The 25,150-nt window shown below is 34.2% G+C and overlaps 1 protein-coding gene across 6 annotated transcripts in view; it reads left to right on the top strand.

The window, feature by feature from the left end:
- Positions 1-25,150, top strand: part of MEF2C (myocyte enhancer factor 2C) — a 146,634-nt gene that overhangs the window by 39,579 nt on the left and 81,905 nt on the right. For 4 of the 6 annotated variants that reach the window (XM_011377837.1, XM_011377853.2, XM_011377870.2 and 1 more), the window contains exon 2: positions 16,960-17,155. In XM_011377837.1, the coding sequence (XP_011376139.1) occupies positions 17,102-17,155 (54 nt within the window). In that variant the 5' untranslated portion in view covers positions 16,960-17,101. Of the gene's footprint in view, positions 1-15,163; positions 15,179-16,959; positions 17,156-25,150 lie in introns of those variants that run through there. The other 2 variants (XM_011377861.2, XM_011377843.1) reach the window with 2 other exon arrangements.

The following is a 25,150-nucleotide window of genomic DNA, read 5'->3' as shown; positions in this document are numbered from 1 at the left end:
TAATTTTTTAAAAATGCTATTATTGAATGAAAAATGAATGGAATGCTTCTTTGTTTTATTTTTTACCTTTATTAAGCAATGAAATGAACTCATGCTTGTAGCCACAGACATGAAATGTTACATAGGTATGTATGATGACCTGTGGAATCAGATGATAATAAGGAACAGAGCAAATTTCATAGAACTCCTTGAGAGATCTGGCTAAAGCCTAAGATAATTTTCGTAGCAGGAATCTTGTAACATATTGCCATTGCAGGGCAAAAACTAGTATTCTTAAGAATTTTTAGAGAAAGTCTAGAAGGTAACTATCAGTGATAACATTTTTAAAAGAAAATAAATAATGATCCAGGGAAATATGGTTAAGAAGTCTCTGGCATACAGACTTAAATATACACAAGGAAAAATCACAATATTTTGTTATATGTTATATATTTGTTATACATCCTGGAACACTCTGTGTGAGTATGAACTAACAGCATCCCAAAAATCTGGTCCTATGAAAATACTTTAACCTTTTTACTGTAGAATATGAAGAAGAAGATATAATCTCAAATTTCAAAGGCTTCTGGTTTTGTTCTGTATGATGTCTTCATTCATAAATTGAAAAAATATCCTCTAAACTACACAGATTTGAATCGTAGCTGAAGGAATAGTGAAATGAATAATTTACTAATTAAATTTTAAAATGTTGACAAGTCCTGTGTAAAAAGAGTGTATGAAGTCTGGCCCTTGAAAGATAGGCTCAGAATGAAGCGTGACCTTGGTAAACTGGAACAGTGGTCAGAAATCATGAAACCAAGGAGAAACAAGTTCTTTAAATACAAAACATAAAAGAGTTGGCTACAAACAGATCTAGCAAGAGAAAAAATGCAAAATCGGAGTAAATGAAAAGATAAACATTTACTTTAAAATTAAGGTAGTACGTGAATAACTAAAAATATATATTTGATAGGAGTACACAATAGAGCCTATTGTGTATGTTGGGGGACTTCCAGAGCTAACAGCATATGTGACTTGAAGAGCTACAAAGATGGGGAAAACATAGAAAGTATAGCAAGGAAAGAATAACAAAAATAGATATAGTTCAATACACAGTCTTCAAGTGTATGAAATGAGGCTGTGATCACCAAATGTTCTCTGTAGAGAGGCTAGAACAAGAGGACTGGAAATAAAGTATTCTGTGAGGGATTAGCTATAAGTAAGAATTTCCTGAGAGTGAGTTGCGAAATATCAAAATAGGTTACTGAGGAAGGTTATGTTGCTTCTTTTCCGGAAGGCCTTAAAAATAGGAGAGGTGGAATCTTTGTGAAATAATTTGGGTATGGTATTATCTGAAGGAGGGGAAAACGATATGACCTTGCATGGCCCCTGACAGTATTAATATCCGGCATTTTTTACTCTTACCTTGGCTGAATGAAAATAAATATATGTACTTCAACTAACTAAAAAATTTTTTTTTTTACTCTTTTCTGACATAGCAAAAATTTAGGTAAATTTTTAAATGGATGTCATAAAGATCCAGCTTAAGGCAAGTGAAATTTCCAAGTCTATCCTGAAATTCTCCATAATCAGTTGAGAGGGAAATCTATTAAATATTCAAATTAACTCATTTTTTCAAAAGAGCTGAATAGAAATTGTACTATATTCATTGTTTTCCAGTTCATAAAATATAAAATATGAACATTTTTATATAATTTTGAATTTTAGAATCCTCAGGAATGTGGCCAAATATTGATTTGTTGTGTTAGCTAGTTAGTTGATGATAATGTCCACTTTTCTAGCATCAAAAAGTAATGTTACCCCCTACACTTCTGAGAACACTTATATTACCAGATACACCGACAAGCATTAGTAACACTGATATAAAAATTATTCCAGACGTTTCTTCTCTGCAAAAGGCAGTATTTTCCAACAGGTCCCTTCTTACCGAATTAGAAATCTCAGAGATTTTCTTTTTGCCAAAAGCCCTCTATAGCATGGGCTATAAAAGAGGCATTTTGAGCATCCACTTTGTACAGTCAACTGTTCAACATCTTAAACTGAATTCAGCCTTGACTATAATGTGTCATTGTTGATTATAGTTTTTTAATGGCTCTGACCCACTGTGTTCATCAACTAGTACAGTAACATATATAAGTACATAAATGAATATGTGCGTACCACCGTGTTCTATGTATGAAAGTAGGAGAAGTCTGATATATGCTGAAAATAAACAAACTACAACTGTCTCACACTCTTGCTAGAGCAAGGCTACATGATACATTGTGAAAAAAAACTGATGTGAATGTCCATAATACACCAAAGTGTGTGATTTTTCTTCAACAATTACACTGCCAATTATGTCAACTGTTTTTATATAACTAATTAGTATATTTTATTAGGTATGTGTCTTATAAAGCTGATAGCCATAAAATTATTTATAAAATGATATGTTTAAAGAGCTTGAATTGCGCAATTATACCCAGAGGCCTCAACCACAAAGAATTCTAAAGTAGATAAATGTATAAAAAATTCTAAAGTAGAAACTCTGCTGCATATAGAAGAACATTGTGATAGACCATAATCTGAGGAGATGAAGGAGAAGGAGCATAACGAGGAAGAAGAGATAATGACCAGAGTAACACCAGAATTGATTAGGTCTGTGTTAGAAACCTAATCAAGGTATTTTGAAGGAGAGCTAGATGACCGCCTCAAGCCTGGAGACGAGATACCTGAAATACTCTGCATTATTCTCATTTTCATCAGAAATGAAGTGGACTCACCTGATCTCTTCAGAAAGACACCTGTTTTGATGATTCTTCTCAGGAGTTTGTGATTGATTCATATATATTCGCCTGGTTTTCCTTGTGAGCAACCACATCTATTTGTAGAAAGAGGGAGTAGGGTACAACCACTGGTGCTGAGCAGCCAGTAAATTCTGGTATTCTAATTACAAGTAATCTAACTCAAGTTTCATTCTATTCTCCTACCAGCATAGTGAAGTAAATTCTTTCTTGTCATCAAGAATAAGAGAATGTTAGATGAATTAAAGAACACTGATTTTACAAGTACTTCTTAGGTAGATTCCCTCATTTAAAGTTCTCTTGAATATTATCTTGCAGCATGGAGAAGTAGCAGAATACGTGGTGTGAGCCTGGGACTGGACTTAAAGGGGTTATAGCTCTAACACTAACTGTTTGACCTTGGGCAAGTAGCTTAACCTCTTGGTCCTCCTTTTCTATAAAATCAAAGTAATAATAGTGCCTTCCTCATAGGCTATTGTGAGTATTAGAGTCAGTATATGTAAAGCTTTTAGTGTCAGTGTTTTATAATTTGTAGCTATTATTTATTAAAATTCTGAAATTGATAGTGGTCCAAAGTGCATAATGTAACTTTGGTCTTAACTACTTATATTGCTTAAAGCTGAAGTGAACCAACATTTCAAGGGGAAAAAAAACCAAACTATTATATTTATCCAGGCTATTAAACATCTTTGTCAGTTTATTGTTTCCTAGGATTATATCCTTTGTAGAAACATTCAGACCTTATTTTGTCTTACACTTTTATTGAATTTATATCATTTAGGAACTTTAAAGAGCTCTTTAGAAATTGAACCCAGATCTCTTTATATTTCTGAGGAAAATGAGACTCGAAAGAGCTGACTGGCCCAAAGACATGCAGCTCGTGGGTGGTAGAACCAACCAAGAGTCTGATTCCACATAGCGTTTTCCTTCCACTGCTCTCCAGTGTTCCTTGGTGCCTTGGGCTTTGGAAACAAATTGCACTGTGATAAATATTTTATTACTATTTTTACTTCAAAAGAGGAGCAATTTTAGGCACTTGATATCATGTTTGTATTTCTTTGTAAAGCTAAAAGAATATTTTTCTGTTGTTTGATCAATTATTCAACGATGCTATTATGTGTTCCTTGAGCCAAGCACTGAGCTTAAGTGTTGGTTTGGGGCATTTCAGCAGTGCAGTGTATTGAGCAGTCAGAAGGAAGAAGCTTGTTCCTTTCTTTAAAGCTAGTATTAGCCAAAGGATATTCCAGAGAAATTTGGAAATACTCCAGGCTCTAAAATCTAGCACATTGAAGAATATGAAAGTTCCCGCTGCAAAGAAACCTGTTTTTCTAATTTTTTGATTTCTTGACTTTTTTTTTTTTTTAAGGGATAACTTGTTAGCATCCTTAGAAACCAGTGGTCTTTAGAATGCACTTCGGTATTTCTAAAGAGAGTCATGAGCTAGCTTCCACTGATGGGTGTTTTCTTTTAGATCCTATGTTTTAGAAAATCAGGGTAAAATCTGTCCATCTCAGTAACTTCTGAGCCATAGTAGCTTAGTATAGGGGAAGTACTGTAATACTTTCCATGTAGTATTATCTACCAAGGATGACTTGGTCTATCCTTGAAAATAGCCTGGAACAGAATGTGTAGACATTCTGAGATAAGGGGCCTCCCACCAGGCCTTGGGCCTAGGAACCAGCTGAGCCAGCACACATGCCCTACCCTGCCTGGTTCCAATGTAGGAAACCTTCTGTTCATCTGAAAACACCTCTATTCCTAGCTCTTTGACAGTTTTACTTTCCATATCCCCTCAGTTCTAAACATGTGGAAAAAGAGATAAAGAAAGGTGATGAAATGAAGAAATGGAGTGGGGAATGCTACAAATAGAAGAAACTTGTATTTACATTCCTGCTTTGTAGGCAATTATGACGAGGTTAGGGAGGGGAAAGGAAATGTTCTCCAAAGGTCATTTTACAAGATAGGGAGGGAGGTGAGTGTACAATGTGAAGTATTGGTTAGCATCAAGAATAAAATTAAAGACTATGCTGGTTCTTATTAGAAGAAATAGCTGTACTGTAATTCATTTAGGAAAAGAGAGAAGACAGTTTTGATTAAAAAAGAAACTTTTCAAATTTATGATTCTTTTTCAAAGCATTTGATCAATTCTAAATGAAAATAATAGATTCATGTTGATTTAGGCTTTGTGAATTATACAATGTCCCCTATTTTAAAACTGATAAATTATGTTCATATAATAAGAAATAAAAAGAAAATGATGGAATAAAGGATCAAATTTATACCACTCCCCCCAAAAAAATGTCAGGAGAGGGAGAATTGAAAATGTATAACCATTATTACTTAAAGTTTCATTGCATAGGAAATTTTGACCCCTCTTCTTACTTAAAATGCTATAGTTTTTCACTAGACATTTCTGTTTTACAACTTTTAAAATTAAAGTGTGTCTGTTGTTCGATACTCTAATTTCCTATTTATTAAAATTCATAATCTTTAAATTTTGTATTTTTCTTCTTAAAAATGCTTTAATTTAAAAAATACTAGATGATTCAATTTATCTATTCATTCTAAGTTGGAAATTAATCTGTTTGGCTTGAGGCTATATAGCTTACTCTCATTAGATGGGTATGTCCAAAGATACGTGAATATTTCCCATACAGTGAGACTCTGGGATTTTCAAATATCGCTGAGATCTTAATCAAAACTGCTGATTGCTTGGGAGTTGGGCCCTATGAGAGAAGAACTACATCAACCTAACCCAATAACTCACTTTTTTTTAGTAATGTTGTAAGATTGTTTATTTCTAAAAATAAGTATAATTTTAAAAATATTCTTTGGTTATAAAATAGCCCATATTTTACATTTGCAGAAATTTTGCATTGTATTTGTCAGATTGTTCATGGTGCTATCCATATCTAGCATTGCAAAACAAACTTATATTCCCAAGAACTATTTCAATAAGTGGGCATTGCTTTAATGATATATCCACATTTCCGGGGAAGTCACACCTTTGGATTCAATTAATATCGATTTAGAAACCTTTTGAATTATTATATTCTCATGATAGTATATTCTCAGTACTTCAAAGTGTTTATAATTTTTATAAAATCATGTAATCCTGAAATGAAGAAAACAAGTTTACACAGTGAAATTATAAAATTGTTTCCAACTGAATTTTTACAAATGAATGTGGTTCTCTTTTTCATTTGAGATGTACCACCTTATCATACAACCTTATGTGCTATTATTCTCATTCTGTATACTGAGGTTTAGGAAACTATGAACTAGCCAAGTTTGTACCAACAGTGACAGGCAGAGTGCTAGAGTATTCATCTTCCTAATACTGCCTAGCTCCATCTGTGGTTTAGATCTCTCCTCACATGTGATCTTCTCAAATAACCTTCTTCTGACAGCATTATCCATCTCTGCCCTTGCATATTCAGTCACCCGCTAGCCTGTTCTACTGTGGTATTTGCTTTTTGGCACTTCTCTATCTAAAATTATCATGTTAGTGTGCTTGTTTATTACCTCTTTGGCCCTTTAAAATGTGTTTTGTGAAGACCAGGATCATCTTTGTCTTGTTCACAGGGGTGTCCCTGGCACCTCGTATCATGCTTGACATTTATGTCTTTGTGACTAACGATCAAACTTTTTCATTGATACCTGGAATATTGAGCATTATGATTTTGGCTCATGGTCTCCAATGAAGTCAGTTTAGCCAGGATTCGATCGCCCACATGGTCCAAGCTGAGGTTTAGTTTAAAATCTATAACATGAACACAGCCAATACATATAGTAAGTAGCGTGTTCATCTGTTCCAAAGCTGTGGCAGGTAGCCTGCATTGCATCCTGTTAGAGGATCTGCACTGCATACGTGCACTTTATCTCATTTCTGACATTTAACTCTCACCCTTCCTGACCACCAACCCTGACATAAGTTCTGAAGTATTAAAATTGTGTGTTACACTGTCTCAGCGTGTTTTACAGTGACCAGCGAAGTCATGTAGAGTCCTCTTGTCCTGGAGTTATGCACAGATAAAGGGAGGATATAGTTTTGAGAGGAATGCTATAACTACAAAGTGCATCCTGAAGGCCATTTAGCTCACAATGAAGGTCTGTGTTTTAAAATAGCACTATAACAAAGTAACTACAGAGTTTTGGCAAGGGCTTCAACTATTTATAGAACTAAGTAAGGCATAGTAAATAGTGCCACAGTCTCAGTTCTCCCTTGCCATAACCCTAAACTTATAAGAAGCACTGTAATTATATTTTTCTACTTAAAAAAAAAAAAATCATAGTAGCCATTATCAGTTTAACCATACGGAAGCTCAGGCTGAGATTTCTTTTTTAAATGCATAGTTTTGATTTTCAACAGCTGCACTGGGTCTTTAATCATATATTATCTTTATGAAGCCTTTTTCTAACATATGTTAATTGGCTGTTTTCTGTGACAAATTATGAGCTCTTACTTTGATGAGGTTCAATTGCAATCATGTTGGAGTCGAGTACGTAGAGTTTCCACCCCTGCTGGCTCCTCAAACCACTACAAACATCCGCACGTCACTGCAGTGCTGAGTAATGGCAGGATTTGGGCTGGCTGATTTCACTACAGATTTTTTTTTTCCACAGGATATTTTCAGCTTCTTTGTACTAAATCTGTTGCAGGGTTTGCCCTTTTTAGCAGAAGCATGCTCTAAAATTAACATCAAATCTTACTGGAGATTACTATAATACAGTGAGAAATATTTCATAACACAACACCCCAGCGTCTGTTTTACTTTACTAAAATTTTAGTACATTTATTGTACAATTTTTAAAAGTCAATTTGTTGTGAGGTTGGTAAGTATTTTCTAAATGATCAGCATTTTGTAGTCAATATTTTGCATTTTCCTCTTTTGAGAGAAGTCGAGATGATCGAGTATGTATAGTTAGCTCTCATAAAGAAAAGCACGTACTCTTTTTTTCTAGGTGTTGCCAAACATCAGTGCGTTTAAAAGTCCATTGTATTTTTTTCTTTGCAGTTACATCTGTTGGTCAAGTAATGAAAGAATTACATGTTCCATCAAGGTTAATGACCTATAAGATGCATTGCATCCATTCTAGATCTCTATCCACATGTCAGTTTTTAATGTATGATTAGGATGAACAGATATATTCTAATCCATCTGCTCTGAGAACTGACAGATAGCCTGCATCAGATACCAACAGATGATCAGTGATAGCTATAATTAGAATAGATATAAAAATACAGTGCATTTGTTTAGATTCATGGGAAAGGAGTCGGGGTAATTGATTAAGGCCTTCAGAAGCTGTGTCAAACAGTAGTCATCTTAGAATTAATTTAGCTCTGTTTCTGCCTTGATGTCTAAGGTAAAGGATTGTCCAAACTGCGGTTCTCCAAAGCTAAAGCTGGGGGTCAAATTTTCATACAGGAATTAAAGTTTAGAATAAGATGAGCCGGATGTGAATAGAAGCCACTCCTCCTCATGAGGCTGTTTTTAATCAGCCATTTCCCTGGAGTAGCGCACAATCAATGAGCTCTAAATCCTGAGGCTACCTGCGCTCAGAGGAAGGCCTGGGAACATCATTACAGAACTTACAATTGAGCATATGTGAAAAAATTAGAGCAGAAATTAAGGGTAAGAGAGGTTAACTTCAGAAGTCTTACTTTGGTACTGTTCTTTAAGAGACAATTTCAAATGTTAAAAAGAAAACAGAATATTAAACTCAAATACCGATACTACTCTATTAAAAGATCATGGTAAATAAGTCAGATGAAAAGTTATTATTTATATTAGCCAGAACTGTTTCAACATGTACATTATTTTGAGAAGATACATGTGGGTCAATTTCAGTGTAAGTAAATAGAAAGATTTTTTTCATTAATAGCACTACAGCTAGAGAGAATGGCTTCAGAAGTCCTGCGTGATACTTCAGTGTGATTGCAAAGTCAGTTGATGCACCGTGTCTTGAGCTAGTGTACACAAGGAAATTTAGTTCCACTTGATAAGACACATACTTAATTGGCTTTAAGAAAATAAACCAAGATAAAGAATGATGTGTAAATGAAACAGAGAACTTGGCACTTGACTCTATGGAAGCCCGTGAGCCATGTGGCTTAATTGGGGCCAGTTGGGATCATTTAATGATTGCTGTCAGAAGATCAGATTTAATTCTCCTTATAAGAAGACCACAGTGGGATAGAGTTAAACAAATTGTCATCAGAGGTTTCAGATGAACAAAGCCTTAATTAGGTTGATTAGGATGCTGTAAAAGAGATGAAGAGCAATAGAAAAATTGATGAATCACTGGGTTTCATGTTGAGCCACATGTAATAGCAATATCAAATATCTGTATTTTAAGATATTATTGTGGCATTTTGAATATTATATCTATCATCATGGACAGTTTTACGTGAACTTTCTACATTTCTGAAGTTTAACAAGAGACAAAAATAAATGGCATTCTGTGTAAATAGCAGATGATTTATCAAGCATATCCTCCTTAATGTATAACAAAAACATTGGCAGAAGGACAATAGTATTTCTTCCATTTTGAGGTCGTCTTTAAATGTTAAATGAACTGGGAAAGTAAATAATAACAGAGGTAAATCATTTTCAAGTACATACTTTCAATCATTTAGCATATTTGAATACAGAATAAAACAGAATCTTTACTTCGAATGTCCTTTTAACCATTCAAATCAAGTCTAATAATATTGTGATTACTTACCAGTGATAATAGAACTAATCCAGTGTCTTAAAATGCATTATTATTGTTTTATCTGTACATTATGAAATTCTAAAATGTGTTTTTTCCATTTGCTGCAGTTTTGCAAGAAAATGTTCTCTGTGCACACGCACATGCCCCCCCGCCCCCACACACATGTATCAGTAAGGCTGGAAATGGCGTCCAATACATACAGGCTTTTAAGAAAAAAATGTGTAGAGTATTTCCATTTTAATAATGAAATATATGTTAAAGATTAAGAAAATAATGAACATAGATTTTATTCTGACAGGATCGGGAGATGCCTAGGAACTCAGATTTTGTCATAATAAGATGAAAATATATAATAGCAACACCTCCCACTTCAAGCCTAGCATGCTTTGAAGGCTAACAATTTCGTTTCACTGATATTGGTGTAGCACAGTGCTTAAGTTGCTTTGTTCAATAACAGCAACAAAAAAATCCAGCTGCATGTGCTTATTGAGAGGCTACAGCTGGGGAAGAGAATACACTCTGGGATGCTAAATAGTAGCTCTTGCTTGTGACAAGGACAGTTCAGATTTTACCTTTGTGGTAAGCCCTGCCACATCACTAAGTGGCCTTTAAAGAAAATGTGGTGGCTGCACTGTTGTGAAAAATTAGGAAAACAAAGACATGATAGAACCCTGAATTAATTACTTAATATGATGGAAAGACTACAAACTGTGGTGTGGTTGAACAGCATGAGGCTTTTGACATATTTAGACCATTTGGAGTTTATTTTGGCATGGGGAATGGAGAATGCTGTTTAATCTGCAGTGTGAAAAAAAATGTCCAAGACAAAATATACCATGGATAACTGCGACAGGGAAGCTGTGTTTCCCTCGTGTTTATTAAATTGTTTACAATGCAGTACAGTTGTTTAAAGGTATGTGTCTCCTAAATTCTAGAACTGTGTAAATAAAATGACTTATGTCAGTGATAATGGGAGGTTAAGCACACTTATTAAATTAATTGCAGGGGTTTTCAAAACGAGTTCCTTTTTAGCCTTATTATATTTCTGACATACATTTCATCTCCTTTTGTCCTTGGGGAAAGATATTAAAGTAGGACTAGAAGCATTAATGTAGAGTTTTCAGAAGCCGTGGTCATTGGGAAAATTGATATATTTCCCTAGTTATTTCTACTTTTGCAGCCTGAAGCTCTTCTATGACTGATACTTAAAAGAAATTTCTTAATTTTTATAACATTGTAAATTTTTCTTCATATAATGATTATTGTTAAGGGATAAATGAAACATTACCTGTTAGAAGTTGCTCATCATTAGCTTTGCAAAGTGAGGTCTTTATGGTGTACGTAAAGACTACAGTTCACTTGATAGCCTTCCTGTATGATAGGACTGAATTTATGTTTTGAAACTAAATTAATCTTAGAAGTAGTAGGGCAAGTTCCTGGTACTACTATGTACCCAGCACTTCACGTACCACATCTAATAATCGTAATGATCCTGCAAGCAAAGAAGTATGTTCCCAACTTTTTGTAGGGCAAGGAAACAGCAATTCCAAGGGATTCAATCATCAATTTATAGTCAGTCACTCAGCTTCTAAGTACCAAGCTAGAGTTCAGACCCTGAGCTTCTTGACTTCAAAATCCATTCAGCTTCCACATCTCAATATAAATTATTCTTATTCCATATATGAGATGTTCTATAAATATGAAAAAGATTGTGTCAGGTTATCAGGTATCAGTCTGCTTATCAGTCTGCTTTTCTATGAACAAAAATATGAAAATGTTCTTAATAGTAGTCATTAAAAATAGTGACTGAAGAAAATACTCAACAGATAAAAATCTTAATAAATTAATTCATTAATCCACTAATAGTATGCTACTAATAGTCTACCTCTGTATGCCTGGCACTAGGGTAGATAACTGGGACTACAAAAGTGAGACAAAACAGACCCAGCCCATAAATATTGAGGAAGACAGACAGACATGCAATTTCAATTGTGACAAGTGCAACAAAGGAAGACCTTTTAGGAGAATTTGATATGGTCAGGAGAACATAGTCTTCCTGAGAAGGTGAGACAGTAAGGAAGGGAAGAAGTTATGGAGACACAGAGAGGAGAAGAGCTTCACAGGTAGAGGGAATTGCATATGCAAAGGCCCTGAGGTAGGAAGGAATTTGGCAGGTGGTAGGAAGGAGCGTGACAGGAAAGATAGTTAACGTTATTTATTATTTGTATGTGTGATATTATGCTATTGCAACTTGAAGGTGACTCAGAAGTCATCAGATTGACACTAAATTAGAACAGATAGAGAAAATAACTGTTTTGTGTGATGATATTTATCCACTGGGAAAGAATGGCTACTCTTTTATTACTCTTAAGAGAATGAGTTTTAGCTATGTGTTTTTAAAATGAACTCAGCTTGCATTCACAGCTAGGGTAATGTAACATTCTATATAATACATGGTAAACTTGGAGAAATATGAAGTGACTTTCAGGACCAAGGAAATATTCCCCAATTCCTGAGACATCACATACTAGAGTAACAATAAAAATAATTATTATTATATCTTTTGAAGTTCAGAATACCTCTTAAGGGAAAAAAAGTAAAAGTTCTACTTGTTCTCTTTAACCGAAATATAATTAGACATCTCATATGTCTTTCAAACATATCATAAAGTAGAAAGTTAAATGTATCTAGATGCACCACGATGAGCAACGTTTTCCACTTGAAGCAATAATGAATCATTTAATTGTTTGAATTAGTAATACCAAGCTTGCAGTAACTGGGCTTATGATCAGTTTGTTTTTTTTTTTTTTTTTTGTCCCTTACTAAGTATCCATCTTGTATTTACTTAACGGTATAATTTCTTTTGTAATGTAGTATGCTTAGTTTTCGGCCTTGAGATTTATAAAACATTATATGAACATGCTAGTGTTAGTGGAAATGTGAGTCAATGAAAAAGTTATTTGCCAATATGAGTAAAAGAAAACCAGAATTTTCTTTGCAAATTGACATCACATATTTTAATGTTTTATCATTATTCATGGGCTGTTTTTATTTAAGTGACTGCATTGTGCTTATTATAGCAAAATACATGCTTTGCAGAGATAAGTTTAGCAGGAGAGAATTAATTTCTTCCCACATCTTTTAATGTGGCATGGCAGTTTCACTCTAAGATCAAAACACATAACTGAAGGTTATGTTTAATTTCTAAATCAAAGTGTTGTGGGAAGATGATTGAAATCTGAAGATGACTCAGATCCACTTGATATGTGGTTTTCTTCCTACAGAAACCTTATGGTAGACTGCCATTTCCATGTTAGAAAGAACCTAATCATGCTGCTATTAAAATAAATAGTTTCACTGTATACTGAAAGTTTATGTTAGTTACTTTGGTTCTTAGTCTGAATTTTTTAAAAGAACTTTGAGAGTTTCAGTTACATAGGTACCTATTTCCTCCACCCAGTATTTTTATCTTTCTTTCCCTCTCTCTCTCTCTCTCTCTCTCTCTCTCTCAACTATGGAGACAAAGAAATAAACACTACATTTTATCAACATTTTGATAAAAAATTTTGTGATTCTATTTTTTACCAAAATTATAATGTATTCATTTGGCTCTTTGCCTGTTTAGAATTCTTCATTTGCCTTGAAGGGTAAATTAAAATTATGTGGCCGTATTAACTTTGTCAAATTATTTTTGTGAGTCATGATAAATGATTATTGCGATATATCTCCTACCTCACCAAAGTGAACTTATTTGTTTTCTAATTTTTATTTCTTAAAGCAGTCATGCAAAAATACTAACCTAGAGCTGAAATGGATGTTTCTCAGGTGTTTTAAAAATAGAAATTAAAAATTTTGTCACCATGTCTGGATTTCTCTCATTGTCCCTTATCTGAACCTCTCAAAGGCCTCTCTGTGTGGGGTGTGCAGCACAGCACACTCAGACAGTTCTGCTCAGAGAAGGAAGTGAAGAGTTTTGGTTCCCATTTTACACTTCTGGAACAGTTTAGGGAAGGAAGCACCTTTACACCTTTTATTGTTCGTGGTTGCTGACATCATATCCTTCCCTGACCAGTCTGTGCGTGTTTCCTGCCATTCTGTCAAGACTCTTCTGTGTTACTGGGAGGGATTTGTAGGAGGAGGGAGGGATGGAGGGAAGAAGGGAGCAAGAAAAAAGGAGGGAGGGAAGCGAGGGGAAGGTTTGTATCACTTAAGGGAACTTGTTTGTAAATGAGAGAGCCAGAGGGAAAAGGATCTTTAGCATCTGTCCACAAGAAATTCTTCTCTTCTTGGGTCTCAGACCACTTTGCCTTCATCTGTCTGCTTATGCCAAACTCAAAGTGAACAGAAGCCTGCCATAATGAAGTTCCCCTTTTTAGTAAGCAGCCTGATTTTATTTTTCTTGTATTTAGGTTGGCAAAAAGAAAAACAATGCAGAAGACCGTAACTCTATAGAGAGTAACTATGGTAGAGCAGTTCTTTTTCTTTCTATTTTTTTAGAAATCAGATTGTTTCTATGGAAGTCTGTCATTTTCCAAGAATGTTTGTTTCATGTGGAAAAAAGTAGCAACAAGCCTGCTGAAATTATTTTAAGCTTGTGGTTGATTGTACATAAAAGTTTTCAGCATAACTTGAAATTCTATGTGTAGTTTAGCTATTATATTCTTTTCTTCACATGCATACAAAACAATTTTACAGATTATTGAAGTTATATAATCTCTTTTTCAGCCTCTCTGTTTCCTACAAATTAATACTTGAAACCAGCCTTACAATATAATTTTGCATAAAAATCAAGTTAGAGAAGTAGTTATGCTAAGCAACATCTACTGAGCTATTGTTGACCTTCCTAACTCTTTGAATTTTTACTGATAGCCTTGAAATGTGGTGACCCATAATCAAATGTTTTAAGTCACATGTTCCATGACACATTTTACTTCATGAAAACAGTCACATCATCACTGCGTATTATTCTGCATGCATATTTACTATATCAAATTTTGCATTGTAGAAAGGTTCAAAGGCAACACTTCAAGAAATATTCATTTTTACAGAAGAAAAGAAAATAATTGACATTTAAACTTGCTTCTCTCTACATTACCTTGCATATTTCAAAAAGGAAAATATACTCAGTGACATTTTTATCAATACCTTAAATATATGTTTGACATATGTATAAATTTTGAGAGGCAAAATATTTCCCATCATGTTTTGAGAATTAAAAAATACATATATATTGCTCTGCTCTTTTTACAAAGTGTCCCCTTCGAAAGTTGTGAAATATAGGGGGGGTGATGTGGAGGAACTCTTCTCAGTTTGGTCCGTCAGGAACTCTCTGTTTTTCTGAGGAGACTTTCCTCCAGGGATGTTTCTCTATGTGTTTGGTATTTGTATTTTGAAATCAGGATCCGTAGAAGTTCTCATCTTGCCCCCCTTGTCACCACACTCTAATCTGTTCACCCTGACCTTCCACCTTAAAGTGAATAAGCGCTTAGGCAGGCATAGTCCTGTAAGCCGATAGTGCGACCGGCCTCAGCTAAATGAAAGAAAGGAAATTGTCCCATTTGCATTTGTTGTGGATTCATGGGTTGGCTTTTCTGTGATAGAGGAAGGCTGTTCGTCTCTTTGGGGTCTTGCACATGCATGGGAAATACCATTCTAACGTGCTGCTTACTTCCAAGGTAAGACTATAGAAAACACAGGAAAGTTGCCCAGTTGACTGATACTTAAGACCACTTCTAAAAATAGATGGACAGTGGCAACAGTGAATATATGATGCAATTGTGCTTTGCGGATTTTTCATATTTTAATGTGATTTTAATGTCATAGCTAATTTTTTCATGTGTGTTTGTCAAATGTGTGTTATTTATATAACTCTTTAAAACTTTTGAACCACTTCCAACATTTAAAATTACCGCTGGAGTAATAGTTTTTGATGAGCACCGTGTGGTCACGACATTTCTCAATATATATGTTCTCAAAAGCAGGAGCGAGCTGCAGTTTAATAGAAAGACATTGGGCAAAAGGGAATAGCTGGTCTTAGTGTTTAAGCAGCGATTAATCCACCAGAACTAATTATGTCATAATAGCTTCTGCAATTAGGTTATCACGGAAAACTTAAATTTAAAAAAAATTACTCAAAGTGATAAAGAATTTAGAAAGTAAATTAAAGAAATCAAAAGAGCTGATGATCAGATCTAGTATGTAAAAGCTTTCTTGTTCCAATAACTTCGAATTGGAGCCAAATAATCCATTTAATAGCCAGGACATTGGCTTAACGTTACACAATACATCTGGGAATTCATCAGGTTGGTTGTCAGACACCAAGTAAAATAAACAGGGAAATTCTGAGCAATTGTGTAAAGTAGTTGCATTCTTTGACAGGAGATGGGATAGAATAATTGAAGCTGTTGCTTGCAAATGAAGAAGCCATTGTGGAATGCTTTTTTGTTAACTTTCACATTTCACGGCAATTCACTTTTCATTACATTCGAATATTTTCAGATGTAACTTAAAACAAAGTAAAATATATACTTTTAATATTCTGGATTCTCTGGGTTTATCTTATATTATTGCTGATCATTTCTTTAATTTTAATTCATGACCTAAAGATATCCAGTAGCAAGCTTCTGTAATTTTGTATCTTACTCCCCAAAGAGATATGATGTCTTTTTAAAATATTTAAAGTTAGAGGACTGATGGCTTATTATAAAAAGTATAATTATAAATGGAATAGTACTCTGATTTTTGCACTATTTCTTTTCTATGAATGATTATCTTTTTCGGTTCTTATATTCAAGATATAGCTTAAGGGCTTTCAAAAGGAAAAGATCTCACTGCTGATAGCTGCTTGTTACGTAAGATTAAATTTCTCATATTCTTTTTACAGTGTTCTCATAACAGTGACTTTTTAAAAATAAGATTAAAGGATTTAGGTTTAAATTAGTTGACATTTACATATATCAAATAGCACTTTCATAATAGTCCATCCTATTTGCATAACGAGGGACGTTATCACCTCTGCTGTCAAAACACGAGATTGTTTTCCCTTTAGCAATGAATTAGCTGCCCTACTTAGCATACACAGGTACATAAAGGTTCATTAACTCTCTGATTTAGGTAATTTTTCATAACAGAAGGGTGAAAATAGTCACCTAATTTTATTTAAAAATATTAATAAACTCTGCAAAAGATACATTTCAAGTGTTGGGCTTTAAAGCATAGTTTTCATCATCTAAATGACTTGATAAATTACTTATGAGATTAGTTTAATTATAAAAACAAACCGTTTCCACTTGATGTGGTCCAGTATGTGATATACCATGTACTTTTAATAAATATGTATTTACATTCATTCGATAGGCTTACTGCCATATAGATTTATTTTTTTTAAATTAGAATATGATAGTTCTCATGAAACTGGCTTGCTCTTAAAGTAGTATTGAATTTTTTTGTTGTTCAGCAGGAACGAATGCAGGAATTTGGGAACTGAGCAGTGCAAGTGCTGAAGAAGGAGATTTGTTTGGAGGAAGCAGGAAAGAGAAAGAAAAGGAAGGAAAAAATACATAATTTCAGGAACGAGAGAGAGAAGAAAAACGGGGACTATGGGGAGAAAAAAGATTCAGATTACGAGGATTATGGATGAACGTAACAGACAGGTGAGTGGGGTAAACTTTTTTATATCATTGTTTACATGGACTATTGATTACGTTTTCCCCAGATACGTTAAGGGACTTGAAAACATTTGGAACTTACAAACATCTGTTAAGAGACGTTTTAGTGAATTAAATATGGCCAGCTTAAGTGCTAATGGTCTCATATATAAAGAGAAAAAAAAATTACCTTATCTTTAGAAATATAGTTTACACTTTTTACTTCAATCTGAATGTTAAGTGGGAGCTGTACTTGTGTAACATAAATAGCTTAATAGTTAAGCGTTAATAAGCATAACATTGCTATATTGCACGCATCATCACATAAAGATATTCTTATGTTCATGAGCACAAGGCCTTTTCTGGTCATCCATTTAAAAGGTTTATAATATAGGCTAAATACCCTGAGTAAAAATGGCTTTCATTCTTCTCATAAACTTTGAAATACTTCTAAAATATTTAACATGTTCTGACATCAACCAAGAAAACACCCACATAAAATGTTAGTAACTTAAAATATGTAAGCATGTTTTATGAATTAACAAGTATTAGTTAATTCATACTATTTTCTTTAAACTCTGATTTTTATAAACATAGAGACACATAATACTATGATTTTTTTCTAGAACTCCTGTGACAATATCAGCATGATACCGTTAATCTATTCTAAAGACATATACATCCAAATGCTCTCTTCAGCAGAGACTTGTGTATCATGAATATCTGTGAATTGAATGTTTTTCTTCACACGTGGGGAGAGTGGATTTAGCCACTAGTTGTAAGGAGAGCTGGGTGGTTTACATGCATTCTGGTGTTAAACAGCAAAAAAAAAAAAAAAAAACGGTTCCTGGGAGAAATTGCAGTACTGCCAGATCCCAACCATTGCAAAAGGTAATGGAACCTACAAAACAGGCTTTCCTTGACCATGGGAGAGAAGAGTCTTTTCCCAATTACCCATTTACACTGGGGAAAACAAAGAAGACAGCCCTGAAGACACCCCACCAGACTACAATTTTTCCCCAAAAAAGACAATATCTCCTCTATAATCCCTTTCTATCTTCTTGGACCTGCAGGTGAGACTAGAACTGATTATTGTGTAAATCATAATGTGTAGAAGTTGTTATTTATGCTGTCAAAGCCAGTATGCCATTAAGAGGTAAAGGAACTTTTTAAATTTTCAAGTTTATTATCTCTTAAATTGTTATATTTAAGAAACGTATGGCTTGAACTATTTTTGGCTGAAAATTGAACTAAAGGGTGAATAATGCTAAGATTTATGATGGATTCCTTCAGTGTTTTTCTACACATTGTTTATTGCTATTGGTCAAGCTGAAACACAATAATTCTGTCAATATAAAACCACAGTATTTTTAAATTGGCTTATAGATTGGAATTGAAATTAAAACTGGAATATTGAACATCATATACTATTGACTGTTATACCCATTATTTGGACTAGAATCTATTTGGGGCACAGTCAAAAATTATGCGAATTAGCACCTATACTTTATTATTAATACCAGGTAATTTCTAGGCTGCTGAAATTGTATCTTCCTTTTGCTTACGAAGAAAGAAAAAAAAATCTGCAAGTGGAATTCATGAGTTTTCATTACACTTTATAAAGGAACATAAAACTCACACAGGGATATAAGAGTTTTAACACCATATCATTGAGCTAATAATTGAACATCTTTTTTTAATTTAAATGTAGTTATGTCTACAATTGCTATTAGTCTCACCCCTGTCAGAAGTCATAATAATTTTAGAAGAAGAAAAATCATTTAAATTTAGTTTAGTTTATCTTTTTTTTTTTTAATCCAGAAGATGAATTCCTTGATTTTATTCTGTAGAACTTAGGATCTATTTAGTCTTTTCTTCTAGTCTTTAGGTACAGTAGGCCCTTTAATTCAACACTCCCAGTTGGAATTAGTAAAATTAAAAACTTCCATGTTTTAATATATATTTCAGTGATTACCTTAAAATGCCACTGACAATCTTAAACAGCCATCTTCCTTGTAAGTGTTTGTCCTGTGCTCCTCTCATCTACTACAAGAGTAGTCATAAGAGCCATTTTGGGAGAGAGTTTTAAAAAGGTAGGTCACTTCTAATAATCAAAACCAGCAAATCTGCAATAGCACATCATACGAAGTGTGCCCCCCCCAACCTGAGTTTCCTTTAAACTCACATGTGTTCACATGTTAAAAAGAAAAAATGTCAACTGCTTTGCTCTTTTGAAGCTTCCCGCACTCTAGTCTCTTTAGTGGAACCTCATACAATGGTTCACAGTCATCTTTTCTCAGAAGTAGTAAAAGCCTGCTCTGCCATTGCAGGTGTTTATTTGGCAATATAGAGAGCAGAGTATGTTTTTACAGAATAAGAAATACTGATTTAAAGTGTGAAATGAAATATTGCAGAGCTGATGTGATAAGTTTTATATCATTAAGAAATTAAACTGTTGGAAAACAGAGTGCCTAACTGTTTAAGTGCCTAACTGTTGAATTTTGCCCTATTTTATCTTTCATAATGGAAGTAGGAAACAGCTAAAATTCAGAAAGCAGCAAACTTTTTCTGTAAAGGACCTTGTGACCCATACAGTCTCTGTCTCAACTGCTTGGCTCTGCCCTAGTCATGAAAGCAGCTGTGAACAATGTGCAAAAGAATGAATGTACCTGTGCTGAGTAAAACTTTACTGACAAAAAGGGGGCTTGCCAGGGGGGCAGGCTGAATTTGTCTTGTGGACCATAGTTTGTGGACCCCTGGCTTAGTGTGATGAATCAGACATGAAATATGAAAATATATAACAAAACATTTGTTTATATGTGCTATGAATGAAACTATCAAAGTGCTATGAAAGAATAACAGGAGATGCTTTATTTAGATTAGGGGTCAGAGAAATGCCTCTCTGAGGAAATGCTAAATGATGGGAGGTAAAAGATGAGTCAGTCAGGTGACAACCTTCCAGAGGGAACAGTATTTGCAAAGCTCCTTAAGAAAGGAAAGAACTTGCTAAGGAGCTGAACAAAAGCCTGTGGAACTTGAGCCCAGTGTGTATAACTTTAGACTAGAGATGAGAGAAAAGATTAGATGCAAGGCAGGGCCCAGATCATGCAAAGCTTTGAAGTCAGTTAATGCTAGGAGTTGAGCCCAAATCTTTCATGTTGAAAAACAAACCAAACATGATTTTCTCAATTATCATACTCCACCCTGTATAATGGCTAAGAGCATAGTTTTAAGTCATTGCTTTTTCCAAATATATTATACTGCACTCAGTATAATATAATAGTGAAGAGCATGATTTTAGAGACACGCAAACCTAGTTCTGGTCTCAGTTCTGCCACCTACTAGCTGTATGACCCTCCAACAAGTGACTTAATCTCTTTGAGCCTCATCAGTAGAGTGAGGATTAAAAATAGCACCCGCCTTATTAGGTCATTGAGATAATTAAATTAGGGGATAAACATAAAGTAACTAACATACAATTAGTGCTCAATAAATTTACCCATTAAGCTATTCCTATTAAAAATCATGTTCTTTGAACCATTAGCTATTATAGTTAATATGATTTCCATCAAAACAACTCCTGTGCCTTGTCCCACGCTTAAAGAATGGTACCTGAACCTTCATTTCAAGAGGGTTTTACCTTAAAAGGGTATCAGGGAGATGGGAGGAAAGTGGAACAGAGTAGAGCAGAAGCACAATGGAGACTTTCGAAGCTAACGAGGGGTGAGAGAGTCATTTCAGAGCAGGAACCAGTTTATGGCAGAGGATGACTGGTGGACAGAAAGAAAAATCACACAGAACATTTTCAGGGCAGGGCTTGCAAAAGGAATGGGGAAAAGTACTTCCCTAAGTTCTATGCTTATGGGATTTATTTTCAAATGTATGTTACCGACCAAATTATTTGAAATTACTGATCATTTTTATCACTTCCAGCTTATTCTAATACTACAATTTCAACCTCTCCATCTGCAGTTTTTGTTTTTATCCATTAGGTACCTTCATCAGTTAGGCACTAATCTCACCTTCCTTCATATGGTACCAGTTTTTGCTATGTTCCAAACAGCCAGATTTTTAAATGATTTTTGTCTTTGTCTGACTCTTTTTACAAACAATATACCTAGAAATCTCTTATATCTGTTGTATCAAGAAGAAAAACATAAAAATTAGGCATGCTTAATCTTAACCTGTTTATTTGTATGCTTGTATTTAAATTTTTCAGTTTTCCAACTTTGAAAGGATAGGAGAGGTAAACCCAAATTTATTTGTGTGACTTCTTATGAAAAGACATTTAAATATTTTAATAACTATAAGGGAAAAATGTTTGTCAAATAACATAGTAAGGGTCTAATGTAGTAACCTTAAGGATAAAAGATTTTTAAATGTCTTAAGTTCTTTTCTTCCATCAGATCTGGCATACGAATAGTTTTTGCCAGCAAACAAAATTTCATGTAATTATCAGTGCAATAACTAGAGCACAAATTAAAGACAATTAGCAACATTCTCCTCTTAATAGAACAGCAGAATCCCCTTAAGACTAAAAAGAATTCAGAGTACATAGCTGTTAAATTTTTTAACTTTTTCTCTTGAGATATATTGATTTCCTCTTTTACAAAGAAACAAATTTTACTCCTTACTTTTTCCTGCTTTTTACTATTTCAGGTTCTTAGAATTTTAGCTAAAATTTCAGTGGAATTTTTACTATAATATTCCTTCAAGGTGATATCAAAATATCAGTAAATAAAAAGGCTAATTACAACTCTAAACTTCAGAGGTACAACCAACTAACCTAATATAAAATTTGTTAAATTGAAGTAGATTCACTCTTTAAATGTGAGGAACTGGATAATTTAGAAATACAAATGAATTGCTTTAAGAAAATAACTTTGCGATGAATTCTGAACCACGAGTTAAAGAACAGAGTAATCCAGTCACACTCTTTTCTTGTGTCATCTTTACAAACAGAACTTCCAGCCTTGTCAGTTGCTTGTATGCACAGCAAACAAGTATATATTATTTGAGAGGAAATTATAATTTAAATACTATAGAAGAATTACCCATGTCAGTCAGTGAATATCTGGAACCTTGTTTCAAAGTAAATGAATAAAAAATTCAATCAGTGCAAAAATATTGATTTTTCGCTCTAAATCCAAAATAAACCTGCGAATAGCTCATAATAAAGATTCTTATGCCTTTTCCCTCAGTATCGTTTCTTAACAGCTGACTGCCTCCCTTAAACTTGTATTAAAATTTTTATTAAACTCATATAAATGAAATTAATGTGTATCATAGTAATGTTTTAGGACATAGTAATACATCTCAGAGTTGAATTATAGGGTATATTGATGCATCCTGTGGATGCCCACTTAAAGGGTCTCCATGCATATAAGCTAAACCATTCATTCATTAACCTTAAAGTCACCAAGGGGAAAGTTTTGTTCAGAAAGTTAGAATTGCTGGTGGTTGAAAAGGCTGAAAAAGAAAACCAGAAAGGAAAGAGTGTACTTTTGTGAATTTCAAAATCAAGGGAAACAGTAGCCAGAATGCTCAGGTGTATGTTTAACAGCTATGACATCAGACCATTCATTTCTATTCTATTCCAAGCTATTTGAAAATAATTCACAAATGGTCTCCCCACTATATAGTTGAATCATAGTGAAGTCCATCACACACTTAATATACATCTTATGGGTGTGGAACATTTTATGTTTATGTCAGCTAGTATGAGTCTGTTCCTTTATTGCCAGAAAGGTGTTGTCTCAATTGCTATCAAATTCACTCAGCTTTCCTTTGTAGAAAATCCAAGGAAGGTCAAAGTTTTCACAAGGAAAAGGATAACTGCCTCCTCTAGAATTCTCTCACTGGATTTAAGAAATAAGCTCCATGCAAACTGGAGGGCTTTAAGACTTTTTGATGTTTCAGTCTAATTTGCGTATCTCGTATAATTTCCATTTAAAGCTGTAGTTTAGAAAAATTCCAGTGTTTGTGTTTATTGTATTTCAATCATGTTGTGTGCTAAGTTGACTTCGAGTGGCACCTTCCATTTCTGTGAACGCATGCACACATCTTGTTTGCTGCAATTCACCTTTTGCTTTGCAAATGCCAAACTCTGTGTGACATTGTATTACTGAGAAATCGACACTAAAAATATTAACATTATATATAGACCACATAAACCAAAAGATTTCTTCCAAACTGTAGATTAAAGAACATGTTGCTAATTGTTTCAAAAACCATGTCCTTTGCAGTCTAGACTTACTTTAACATTGTAATTTATTTGTTTAAAATGAGCGCTTTCAAAAATTATGGTGAAAGTATTTTAAAAGTTTATATGCCATCATACTCTTATTGAAGACAATTTGGAATACCCTGCCCTCCTGAATAATGGCTTTGGTTTTAAAAACTTACATGATTAAATTGAACTAAATGAAATTCCATAATATGAAATATGTATTTGCATTTCTTTAATATGTTAGACCATTAATAGAAATACTGTAAATGTTTGGAAATTTGACTTTTAATTTTAAGTTGGAACAGTTTAACTTAAGAAATCACTACCATTTAAATAACATTTCACCAAATGTAACTGTTTGGAAACTACAACAGAGACAGCCTCCTGCCTTCTGTCTTGCAAGGATTGATTTGGAGGGCCCTCAGGGAGAAAATATTGGAGTTAGGAGGTAAACCTGAAGCCATTGTGGAAAGGAAGAAGTTACACTCTTCCTGTTATGACAGGAAACGTAGACAAATGTGCTTCCTGAGCATTTGCTCAGCAGGGAATGAAGTAGTCTTTGACCTTTACCTTAGGTACATTTTGGCTTTGTTAAACTAGTAAACATGTTTTTGCCCCCCCAAAATTAATCTGGTTTATTTTATTCTTCTCAGATTTAAATTATGTATTTTATATATATGAGGTATAGAGGAACAGAGGTATTTATTTTATGACTGTGTCTACAGATTGGATTTAGAATGTAAATGAGCCCTTTAACAAACCAAGCAGACATGAACAGCATATATAAAAAATTAAAAACGTATCATGTTATAGTCTTCTCTTTTTAAAATCCAAAACATTCTTAGACTTAAAAATGGACCACGATAAAGTCTTTTAAATTTTGATAAGTTTAATAATTGTAGATCACCTTTCTTCCTTTGCTTTTTAAGTAGATAAATATATTAGAAATCTGCTATCACAAGTTTTAAAACCCAGATTCTGTGAGTTTGGTAATAAACACTCAAGTTTATTAATATGCCTTCAATTATTTCATTGTAATCTAACCTATCATTTATTACTTTTCTCAAATAACATACGGTGCTCAAGATTTTAGGTTTTATTTTGGGGTTTGGGGTGTTGACTTAGGGTGAGGGGTTGGTAGAGTTCTAAATTCCACACTCTGAGCCCCTATTTTAATCTTTTCATCGTGTTCAGAATTTTAGGAGCCACTGCTTGAAACCCCTTTGGAAATCTCACTGCATTGCAGCAAAACAGGGCTCAATTTGCTTGAGGCTAACAAGGACAATAGTCCTCTTTGCAGCAGAACACACTGCTGTCTCATCCTCACAAGTTATGCTGGAGGGTTACAAGCACATGGTAGCAGTCTGCTTAAAAGAGTCCCTCACTGCTCTTTAAAGAGCCTTTCATTTACGATGGCAGGCCCCATCATTGTATAAAGGAGCGCTTGTCTAGAACACAAGTCTGCAGTGGCATTACTTCCTCCCACCGAGAGTAATCATCAAGCCGAAAGCTCGCAAGCCTTTCTAATGACAGACTGAATTAAACAAAATAAAATTGAAGAGGAATACTTTAGAACAGTTGTACCATTACTTACTGTCAGGAACAAGCCGGAGGAAGAAAAGGAGCATTTAAGAGGGCATTTCCCCTTTTTTCAATTAGAGATTGGCGTTGCAGACTCTTGACTCCATCCCTAACCCTTTAAACACATAGGAAGACCTAGTGGCTCTGGATTAGAGAGTGCATTGTGTCTGTGAGCTGTCCATCTTGTCACT

The sequence above is a fragment of the Pteropus vampyrus genome, unplaced genomic scaffold (genome assembly GCF_000151845.1).
Source record: "Pteropus vampyrus isolate Shadow unplaced genomic scaffold, Pvam_2.0 Scaffold11, whole genome shotgun sequence".
In the NCBI taxonomy this organism is placed as follows: Eukaryota; Metazoa; Chordata; class Mammalia; order Chiroptera; family Pteropodidae; genus Pteropus; species Pteropus vampyrus.
Note: the sequence above shows the minus strand (reverse complement) of the source record. Positions and strands in the feature narration are given on the sequence as shown.